Source organism: Camelus dromedarius, chromosome 16 (genome assembly GCF_036321535.1).
Source record: "Camelus dromedarius isolate mCamDro1 chromosome 16, mCamDro1.pat, whole genome shotgun sequence".
In the NCBI taxonomy this organism is placed as follows: domain Eukaryota; kingdom Metazoa; phylum Chordata; class Mammalia; order Artiodactyla; family Camelidae; genus Camelus; species Camelus dromedarius.
Genome location: NC_087451.1, coordinates 53,011,052 through 53,022,282, shown reverse-complemented (window position 1 = coordinate 53,022,282; position 11,231 = coordinate 53,011,052). Strand labels below are relative to the sequence as shown.

Here is an 11,231-nt window from a genome sequence, read left to right as displayed (position 1 = left end):
CTTCCCTATGCATACATACCTATGATAAAGCGTAATTTATAAACTAGGCACAGTGAGAGATTAACGACAACCACCAAGAATAAAACAGAACTATTATAACAATATACCATAATAAAAGTTATGCGAATGTGGTCCCTTTCTCTCAAATTTGTACACATTCGTATATTCTACAAATTTAATGCCTTCCCTATCTTAACTAGGCACTTGTCATGCTCTGTGGCCATAACTTCTGCAGTCTGAGATGTGACAGTCAAGCTAAAACAAATTTCTTTTTCTTCGTTACAATCTCAAGGGTAGGGGGAGGGTATAGCTCAAGTGGTAGGGCACATGCTTAGCATGCACAAGGTCCTGGAGTCAATCTCCGGTACCTCCTCTAAAAAAGAATGAACGAATAAACAAACAAACAAACCTAATTACCTGCCCCCCCCAAATCTCAAGGATAGAAGATTCGTTCTTACTGTAGATCTTAGCAACTTCAGCATACAATTTCTTTCTTTCCTTATTAAGTTGAGAACTTTCATCTTTTCACTTAAAGGAAGTACTTTATGGCTTCTCTGTGGCAGATCCAAATTGCCAGCATCACTCGTCTTGTGCTTTGGGGCCATTGTTACTGAGTCCAAACTCATTCTGCTAGCCGCACAACAGGCCAATAAATCGGGAGACGAGGTGTTGGAACAAGGAATAGCGACTTTATTCAGAAAGCCAGCAGACCGAGAGGATGGCCAACTAAATATCTTGGAGCGCCATCCTGCTTCAGTTAGAATACAGGCCCTTTTTACACAAAAAAACAGAGGAGAGGGTGTGGTTGGTTGTTACAAAGTTGCCCACTTTCCTTCCCTCCCCCCTCCCTCCCCTGGCACTTGCATGTTTCACCAACAGTTTCGGAGGAGGCCTGGACATGACCCACGGACAGACAGGGGTGGAATCACTGTACACAGTATTCCGGGACAGGGAGACCGTGTTTCCTGTCTCCACAAAGCTGCCGTCTACCGAGGGAGACACCCAGCAGGTAACCAGGTTCGGGAGGGCTTCGGGAAACCAGGGTGTGCGAGGTGAGAGCCTGCATCTGGTCTGGTCTCCCCGAGGGACCGAGGCCCCCTTCCCTATTTTCACAATCAAGAGGCCCATCTGTTCAGCTTCATTCCTCTTATCAAAGCCCATGCTATTGTGTTATCTCACCAAGGCCGTAGGTCAGCAGCCTGTGTGGAAGACAGGATGGGGCCCCTGGTTATCTCCCTGTGACCAGTGGGGAAATCGTAGCTCCATATGGTTAAAAAACTGTTTTCCAAGTGATCAGGGGTAGAGCTGAGAGCAGAGCCCAGGTGCCCAGACTGTGTAGGGTGGTGGTGAAGAGTACATGACAGGGTCCGCAGATGGTAGCTTGAAGCCAGCTCTGCCACTTAGGGGTTTGTGACTCTGGGCAAACTGGTTAACCCTGTGGCCTCACTTGCCTCATCTGTAAAATGGGAATAACACCAAGGACGTCAGAGGGTTGTTGTGGGGATCACATTAAGGGTCCAAATATGGGGCTCAGTACAATGCCTGGCTTGTGGCAGGCTTCCTAACGGATCCATGTTTCCGAGTAGAGAACTGGAAGGGAGCACAGAAGTCATATTGTAAACACAGTGCCTGGCTTCTTAGGAAAAAAGGAAATTGGCAAAGGAGACTGCGATTTGGCTCTAAAATAACTACTGAATGTTCCAGAAGCAAATAGAAGCAGGATTCCTTTTGTTTCCAAAGAGGGTTTTCTCTCAGTGTTTCACCTTCAGTCTCTGTTCCTTCGTGGCCCCCCTCACCCCCTGCCCCAGCCTGAGGCTGAGGGCTGGTCTCTGCCTGGCTCATTCTCAGTGTCACCTCAGTTAAGTGGGACGTGCACAGAGCTTGGCTCTCAGCAAGGACTGAATAAATATTCATTTCCTTTTGCCAAGAAATGAGATGATGTGGTGCAGAATAAGTGAGACAGTTTATAAAAGTTCCTGGCATGAGACTTAATATATAGCAGGTGCTTAGTAAGTGGGAAACTCCACGTGAAACATCAGGCTTGCATGCAGTAGGTGCTTAATAAAGGAACAAATGTGTAGGTAAGCACTGAGCCAGGATTTGGCGTCCAGGAGGGCCTTAACATTTGAAATCATGCGTGTGAACAGCCCAGCATGGTTCTTGACACACGGTAGATGCTTGGTGATTGGGATCGCCTGTGACAGCACCTGGCCGAGCGTGGAAAGCTGAATCGGGCTGGATATCTGTCTTCCCCCATGACCTCCACCAAGCCAGGGTGTCCATATTTCTCTAAGTATGGTTATTCTCCCTTCTGGTATAGGATAATCTGCTCCCTCCTCCCTGCTCATCCACATGTCCATCAAGTGCTCCCCCCTCACCCAAACTCCTCTTCCAGGAAGCCTTCTCAGATTACCATCAGGCCTCTGATTTTGCCCTCTTCTCTACTCCTATAGTGTCAGGCACTACGTAGGCAGTGGCTGATTCAGCACTTGCTGCCTGGTGGCTTTGTTAGTGTTCTCCAGGGGCTCCACATGTGTTTGTGTCTCTCCCTGATCCAATTCAGGATCTCCCAGGGTAAAACCTGGCATTACCTTTTAACTAGATCACCAGTCCCGAGTCAGGGCTCTCTACATGCTGCAGAGCTCAGTCAGAGGCTTGCTAGCCTCTTCCTAGCAGCTTAGGCCTCTTCCTCATTTTTTTCCTTTTTAGTGGCTTCTAAAGATTGAAAGAAAAAGCCCCTTGGAGAGAGAGGTCTCAGTGTTCCAGGTTTATGTATAAAGATAGAACAATGAAGAATTTCCTGTATTCTGTTCTATTCTGTTTTCAGGATGTTCCTAACTGGCTTATAACAATGGAACACTTTTTGTTTAGCTCCAGAGAAAGAGACACATTGGGAATGACATTGTGGCCATCATCTTCCAAGAAGAAAACACACCGTTTGTCCCAGATATGATTGCATCCAACTTCTTACATGCCTACATTGTCGTGCAGGCTGAGAACCTGGGCATGGAGACCCCATCCTACAAGGTAAGGAGAAGATCTCGTTGGAGGAAGCGGGGGGCCCAGGCACCTCACCACACTTTACGGAATCAGTGATGTCAAGGAACACCAGTTCTCAGGGGCTCCTCAGGCCACTCTCCAACACATGATAGATTTCCCATGAGTTCTTGGGTTTCTGGGATTTGGGAGCTAGACTCTTGGAGAGCACCTTCTTAGGTCCCCTGGTCCATCTTGCTGCCTCCAGATGGGACAGCCTTTACCTCAAGGGTTGAGAAGGCTCCCTTGTCCCTACTTGGAGTCTGGTAATGCTGTTTATTAAGGTAAGGCAGAGCCACAGGAGAGAAAAAAAGAGAAAGTGGAGAGGACTGTCAGGAGAGAGGAGAGGAAGAAAGACAGTAACAGACAAAAGGAAAAAAGAAAAAGGAGAAATGTTCATGATGAGAAGTGGAGGGCAGGGGTCCTGGTAGACCCTGGCCCCTGGGGGGCCCTCTGGTTTAGCTGTTCTGGGCAAATGAGCCACATTCATTTGAAGACTCCTGGGGGCGGGGGTGGGGTGGGCTTGTGAGCACCTGAGTCTCAGCTCCTGACCCATTAGTGGACTTTCTCAGACGCCTCACTGGTGCAGATGCGCCTCGGGCCCTCACCCCACACCTCCTGATGGCTGTGTCACTATCCCTCACCTTAACTGTGAGAAACGATTCCAACCTCTTGGGCCACAGTTTCTCTGTCGCACAGTGGTGGTGGGGGGGCAGGGGACCCAAGGGACATAGACTGAGGCAGGGGTTTTAAAGTGGATGTTAGATAGTCTTTGAACCCTTGGTAGATAGGTACAAACTGTGGAGTTCACGTGCTGCTTTGTGTCTCCAGAGGAGAGAGGCCGTAGCTCAAATTCTCAGAACTCCCTGCGTCCCCCAGTGTTAGGAGCCAGTGTTGTCAGGGAGAGCGAAAAGGAGTTCTTGGGAAACCCTGAGGCCTGCAATGCTTCCTGTGTATTAACTTAGGCCAAAGCTGGTTCCAGGGTTCAGGAGGCCATAGCATTTCATGGCCGTCTTTACAAAGTATCAATTTGGTTTGAATATTCTGGGAAAGAAAAACAATGTTCTATAATTGTTATATGACTTTTTTTATCAGTACAAATCCAGGTATATTAAGTGCAAAAGTCACATCCGCTTAAAAACCAAACAGGAGGCTTCTAAACACAAAAGAAACTCCACACTATGTCCTGTGGAGGAGAACTGATTCTTTTACAGGCCCGTGTTCACGCTCCTCTGTCACTGAGCAGTTTTAGCTGAAAAGTTGGAGAACCCATGGTTTGGGTTTCCTTGAAGGCTTTGACCCACACGGGCATGCCTGTCAATCAGCTGCCTAATTACTTTGTTGGTGGAAGCAAGTGTAGTCACTCAGTGCCTGCTGTGCAGGCACATGGAAGTGACGTACAGAACCAGCTTCAGGGAAGGGGCAGAAGAGGCTGTGAGCACAGGTCACCAGCCACCTGGTTCATTTAACGGCTCTTGGAGGGAAAGCACAACAGAGAAGGATGCTCAGAATAGAGCTGTGTGATAGGAGGGCTCCCGGGCCCTGCCAGGCAGTCTCGGACGTGCGTGGGGCTCGTCCGCTGGGCATCTGCTGGCAGAATGAGGCCTCCTGTGGACGTTTAGTGTTTAAGTTCCTGGTAGGAAATGGAGTCCAGCTAAACTGGCTTCTTCCCTTTCCCAAGAACTTTAGTAGAGTTAGGAAAATAGAGAAAAATCAGAGAAGCACCACCTTACGCCAGCACATATGCTAGAAGTCTTTACCAAGTCTCCCCAGCCACAGTCTCTGGTCCAGGGAGAAGCACTGTCCTCAGAGAGGTGAGAAGGAGAGCTCACGGGGATGTGGGACCTTGAACTCTACCTGCCAGGCAGACATCCAAGCTGGAAGGCAGGACCTGTGAGTCAGGGCAGAGGACAGGGAGGGGGATCAGCCTTCTAAGGTGCCCCCCAAAGCTCTGTGCATCATCCAGTGATGGGCAGACTGAGGAGGACCTGGTTAGACCCTTCGGGGGGTCCAGGTAACGTGGACCTCAGCTGACCCCTGCAGGCTTAGGGCTTGTGGCAAAAGAGGGTGAGAGTTCCCCAGGGACTGAGCAGTGCCCCAGGAGGCCCCCACTGGGGAGGACAAACAACAGGAAGGAGAAGGAAGGGGGAAGGACAGGGGTGGGAATGTACAGGAAAGGACCTCAGACAGAGCGGCTTGGGAGCCTGGGGTTCTGGTCCTGGCCCTGCCTCTGACTGCTGTGTGACCTTGGGCCAGTTCCTTCCCTCTCTGGGCCTCTGTTTCCAACTGTGTGAAATGAGGAAGTTGGAGTAGACAACTTCTGAGCTCCTTCCAGCCCTGACATGCTGTGGAGAGGAAGGAGGAGGAGCTGAGGAAGAGGGATGTGTGTGTGTGTGTGTGTGTTGGATTAGGAAGTGGTTTGGGGGAACTCTGTAGTATTTCATCCTTTATTAGGTGCAGAACAGCAGGGAAAATTAAAAAAGCACCGAGTGACAATGATTACTCCTTACTGGGTGTTGGCTCTGTGCCAGGCCCTTAAAAGCAGTCTTCTTAAATTCTCACAAGCCTCTAGTCAGATAGGCCTCCTGTTAGCCCCATTTTACAGGGGGAAGATTGAGGCCAAGAGCTTAAGTTTCTTAACATCTGAGGCCACAGAGCCTGGAAACAGTGGAGCCAGAGTCCGGCCCGGGTCTGACTGTGGCCTTCCTCATGGAGCCGTCACAGCAGGTGGGAACTTGGACCCACCATCTGGGGTGTGCATGAGACATCACATCAAATCATGTTTCAGACACACATTTCATCCCCATCCTGCCAGACTCGAAGGAAATTCCAGCTGAGCCTTCACCAGGACGCCCTTCCCTCCCTGTCTGAGCTCACCCAGCCCCGACTCCTGAAGTCCTGCAAAGATGTCAGGAGTCTTACACGAAGCTGACCAGGGGGCCGGCTCCTGGCTGTGTGCCCCCTTCCCCTCACTGCTGATCTGTCGCTTGAGTGACCTCGTGGTCCTCCAGGGCTTCCAGGCCACCCTTCGGCAGGCGTGGGGACCTTATCAAGTCTGGAGACCTTGGAGGCACCCCCGCTCCTGGAACATCCTTCTTACACACCCGTGCCTCCTTCCACTTTCTGGTCTTGAAGAGCCTCTTCCCCAGAGTCACCTGCTGCCTCTCTCCTTCCCAGCCCCTGCCAGGAGGCCCTGGCTAGGTCTAGAAAGTAGGAAGGGGAGGTTGTGTTCAGGCAGCTTCTGCTTTCAGCCCAGCAACCCAACCATCCCCAAGAGGAGGGAACCACAAAGGCCCGGGCGTTTGGACGGGAGGGAGCACGTGGGGTTAGAGAACGGCCAGCAAAGGGAATATCCCGTCCCCCGCCTTTCTGACCCCACTGCTGTGGGGCAGTTGGCTCGTGGGCTCGTCCAGCTGGGAGACTCAGGCCGCTTTCAGAGCATATCGAAGCCACTCACCCAGCCAGCACAGAACACTCTAGTGCAAGCCTGAGAAGGAGGCGGCGTCGGGGTGGGAAGATGGGGGAGCTGAACCTGGCCTCTGGCCTGGTCCCATCAGCAGCCTCTCCACGGCCGTCCCCTCCTCCTGATTTTGGCTCTGTGGGTGGAACTCTTGAGTTGTGCCGAGGGTGATGGTGGGTGGTGGAGGGGGACGGTGTGGCAGCTGGAAGCAGCCAGAAATCACATCAGCTTTTTCCCGACTCTGGGCACCACAGTGTGGGCCATGTGGACAGCCCTGGGCTTGGGGAGAGAAAGCCGTACTGACCAGCCCTGTCCCGCTCCCCTGCACTCCAGATCCCGGCAGGGCCCTTCCGGCCTGGCCCGGCTCCGAGGTGCCGGCTCGCCCGCTCTGGCAGACTCTGCATCTGCCCTACGTCACGGGCCGGGCCCAGGAGGCTGGCAGCGCACCAGGGCTGCGCTCACATCAGCAGCCTCCCTGAGAAGGGAGAGGGCAGAGTCTCCAGAGAGGCCTGCAGCCTCGTGGGCTGAGAACAGGTGAAACCAGGGCATCTCCAGGCAGAGAGGGGAGATGGAGGTGTGGGACCTGTCCTGAGCCTGGGAGACCTCACGAAGAACACCTTGGTGCCCTCTCTCCATTAGTTCCTCCCTCACCAGGGTGGCCAGAGGTGTACACCCCACCCCCAGCCTGCAAGCCCATGCAGAGCACCTGCATGTCCCTCTGCCCCCAGTTCCCACCCTGGGCCCTGGTGCTCTGTGAGTTCAGCCTCACCCAGACCGACCCCGTGTGCGGGGCCAGGGCTCCCAAACACCAGTCTACTGACCACACAGATGCTCTCAGGAGCCTCAAACAGTTGCAGAGTCCTGACTCCACCCCAGAGCTGCTGATTCAGTAGGTTTATGGTGGAGCCCATGTAACTGGTATTTATTTTTAAGTACTTGAAGTGATTCTGATGTATGGCCAGTCATGGGAGTCAGTGTTGTGGGAGAGAACCCCCGAGCAGGGTTAGAGAGCTCTGGATCGTCTGCTCATCTCCGGGGCTAATCTCCTGTGTGCCATTGGAGGGAGGGCTCCACGGCTCTGGGCGTCTGTATCCTCATCAGGAGTACAGGGCTGACCATTCTCCCTGCGCCTTCTCTGTAGGATGAGCATCCCGTCGAAAGAGGTGAAGAGATAGCATCTCCTGGGCTCTTGTACTGCATTAGTTAGGGTTCCAGGCTGCTCCTCAGCCCCGCCCCATCATCTTGCCAAACTTGCTTCCCACCTCCTGGAATGCAGATGAGGGTGTGTGGATGGCTCTGCACAGTCCAGCCCCACTTCTAGGAACAGTGACTTGGGTTCACTGGCGCTGGCCCAGGGGACACTTTCTTTGTATTCTGGGAAGGGGAGTAGATGTGCGTGGGAAGGGGGCTCCCCCAGGGCCAGGACTCAGAACGCTTTTCATCCTCAGCTTGTGTCTCCCCTCTGGTGGCCCACACTGAGTCCCTGTGTTTCAGGTTGCAGTCACTGCCCGGGAATATGTGCCTGCCTTTGGCCCACCTCTGCCCAGCCCCCGTTTTCCAGAAGGTAAGAAACTCTCCTTCTGCCTCTCTCATGTCTGAGACTCCAGGCTGCCACGCCTGAGTGGCAGTGGTTGCAGGGGGGCCGAATTGGGCTGGGAGCTTGAGAACCTCCTTTACTTGGTGCCTGTCCCCACCTCTCCTTGTACTGCCAGCCTGGCCCAGCACAAGGCCTCTTGTCAGGGTGTTTGACACTGGGGTTGTCTTTCTGCTCAAAGGAGGGTTTTATGCTGTACGCCAGTCCCAGGCGCCTTGGGCACAAGTGGCCTCCACTCCCGGAAGTGCTATGGTGGGTGTGGAAGGTGGATTTGCCAGCACCAGCGGAGCTGGTTTCCATGTTGGCATCTTAGCAGGTGGGCTTGGGCTGGGCTAAAGGTGATGCGGTGTCAGAAGTAGACCCTCCCCCCAGGCCCCCTGAACTGCCTGCCTCTTACTGTGGTTAAAGCCCTGTGGCAGCAGCTAAGGATGGAGCATCTTGTGTGTTCCAGGGCCCAGAGTTCAGGGAGTTTCTGCTCACCAAGCTCACCAACGCAGAGAATGCTGCAAGTCAGACAAGTTTGCGAAGCTGGAGGTGAGCACGAGGTTTCTGGTCTTCCTCCTGCCCACTGGGCCAGCCTTTCTCGAGGGTCTATTCTTGGGGGCTATTTAAGGTGGGAAGCACCATCTTTGCCCCTCTAAGCCTTCAGCATTGTGTTGATGTGGAGCTCTTTCTTCTTGTGGGAACTCCATCCAAACTTTAGGTCTAGTCAACCATTTGCTGATCACTTATTGAGCACCTACTGTGTACTGTGCTTTGTTCTGTTCCCTGGGAAACTGGGATAAGTGAGACAGTTTCTGCCCCTACAGAGCTCACAGGCTGGTGGAGACAGGTATGATAGAGTGTCCTGGACTATGACGGAGGCCAGTAGGGGCTGTGGCTCAGGGTAGTGGCTGTTTCTGCCTGTGGGGAATGGAAGGTGTGTTCAGGGAAGGCTTTTTGGAGGAGGTGGTCTTGGAGCTGCCTAATCTGGATATCTAACGAGACTTTTGCCACGAGGAAAGATTGGGGAGGGTTATTCCAGGCGTGGGAATCAGCATGAACAAAGGCCGGGCAGATTCAGAGCATGACTTCGTGAGGGAGCTCCAGAGGGTTGGACGTGGCCTTGAGAGAAGGGTTCATGATGGGGATGGAATGGTGGGAGGACCAGCTGCAGATGCTGGTTGGGTCAGATCAGGCTTTGAGCTAGAGGTGATAAGGCCCTAATAAAGTACAGGAGGAGGTGGTAGAGGTGGCGGGTAGCCTGAAGGCAGGAGGGCAGGAAGGGGGCCAGCTAGAAGCTATTACAGGAGTCCAAGAGACAGAGTGGCAGCTTGCTTCAGCACAGGAAGTGCTCAGAGTCAGGAAGACTTGATGGACTCTTGTATATAAGAGTGTGGAGAAGTGGGATTGTGGGGAGCCACCCGGGCCTTTGGCTTGAGCTCTTTGCTGACATGGGAACACTGTCTGGACCTGCTATTTGGAGGCACTGGCAAAGGCTGTGTTGCTCAAAGGGTTGGTCCTGGTCTGTGTGAATGGCGCCCCCTGGCGGCTGTAGATGTGGCCTTGGATACACACCTGGATGGAGAGGAGCTATGGGCAGTTGGGTACATGGACGTGGTGCCTGGGGCAGAGATCTGGGCTGGGAGTCATCAGGGCAGAGCCATGGGAGGGCGGGATGGCCCAGGGAGAAGGGACAGAGAGAAGGGAGCAGGGGGCCGGGCACGGAGCTGTAGTGTTAGCTGCAGCATTTGTGAGCATGGAGCCCAGCCTGGATGTAGGTCCGCACTGTCGCTGGGATGCAGCTGGCCAGATTCACAGCCCTTGGGCCAGGTGTCTGGAGCATCCCGGGGGAGGGCACATCTCTGCTCTCAGTGCCAGCTTAACCACCCCCACCCTTCTCCCTTCCAAGACCGGACGAGGGCAGCCCTCCTGGACAACCTTCACGATGAACTCCACGCCCACATGCAGGCCATGCTGGGACTGGGCCCAGAAGAGGACAAGTTTGAGAGTGGGGGCCATGGGGGATTCCTGGAGTCTTTCAAGGTACGAGCACAAGGGTGGCTGGGGAGTGCCAGGGGAAGGAGAGTGGGGTGAACAAGGGAAACCAACAGGACAAAGTCCACATGATCCTGGCCCCAAAGCCCAAGTGCCAGCCGAGGTGGCAGGACCAGCCAGGGCATTGCAGGTATTTGCAGAGGGCAGGGGCTTCAGGAAGTGTGAGCGGTCAGAGCAGCCATCAGTGTCTCTGGTGTCTTCCACATCCTTCTTTGATCTGTACCGTCTCTGGCCTGTGAGTCTGGTAAGCAGGGGAGGAGCCCATGCAAACCGAGAACATGCCTGCTTTTATCTGTCTCTTCCTGTGGTTGGGGAGTCCAGGGCAGGATGGCAGGAGCAAGGACACAGCCGTGGGGGTCTTCAGCCTCCAGTGTGGGAGACTGTGAAGGTTCTTCCAGCTGGCAGGGCAGAGGAGGTCCTGGCCAGGGCTGGTGGGATGGAGTTACAGGCAAGTCCTTGCAGACTTTGCAAAGGGAAGAACTTTGTAACCAGAATGAGCTACTAGAATAAGAAGTGAGCATTCTGTCCCCGGAAGTATTCAAGGGGAGCTTGGACAGACACTTAGCTGACAGGGGGTAAAGAAGGGTCATCACGATGTGCTTGCCAAGGGATTGCTGGCCCACTCAACACTTGCATCCAGCATCTGATTTGAGCCTGGCTGTAATCCTATCCCGTCGGCAGAACCTGGGGGGCCTTGTTATTTCCACTCACACGTGAGGGGACCGGCTGAGAGAGGCTGGAAGGCTGCTTAAAACTCTTACACCTACAGGAGAGGAAGAGCCTTGCTTCAAAGCCAGGTTTTCTGGGTTTAAGGTCAATGTTCTGCTGGATTGCCCATTGCAGAACGATTTGTAAAGCTACCGTTTGGGGGCGGTGTGTGCAGAGTTAGAGTTAGACCCGCCTGTACTAGAATCCCAGCTCTGTGCGGTCCTGGGCATGGTCTTTGAAGTTTCTGAGCTACAGTTTGCTTATCAGCAACACAGGGACCATCAACAGAACCTCAGCCTGCAGTCGATGGGAGACCTCACTGAAATAAAGCCGGGGAAAGTGCGTGTGGCTGGAACACCAGAGATGCTCCGTAGAAGTGGTTACTATTGTTCTCAC

The 11,231-nt window shown here is 53.5% G+C and overlaps 1 protein-coding gene across 1 annotated transcript in view; it reads left to right on the top strand.

Annotated features, from left to right (window-relative positions):
• Positions 1–890: 890 nt before the first annotated feature.
• The window catches only part of LOC105105757 (rap1 GTPase-activating protein 2), an 18,913-nt gene continuing 8,572 nt past the window's right edge, over positions 891–11,231 (top strand). The window contains exons 1-5 of the mRNA XM_031469684.2: positions 891–1,009; positions 2,872–3,027; positions 7,991–8,060; positions 8,542–8,624; positions 9,982–10,115. Coding sequence (XP_031325544.2) covers positions 899–1,009; positions 2,872–3,027; positions 7,991–8,060; positions 8,542–8,624; positions 9,982–10,115 — 554 coding nt within the window. The 5' untranslated portion in view covers positions 891–898. The remainder of the gene's footprint in view (positions 1,010–2,871; positions 3,028–7,990; positions 8,061–8,541; positions 8,625–9,981; positions 10,116–11,231) is intronic.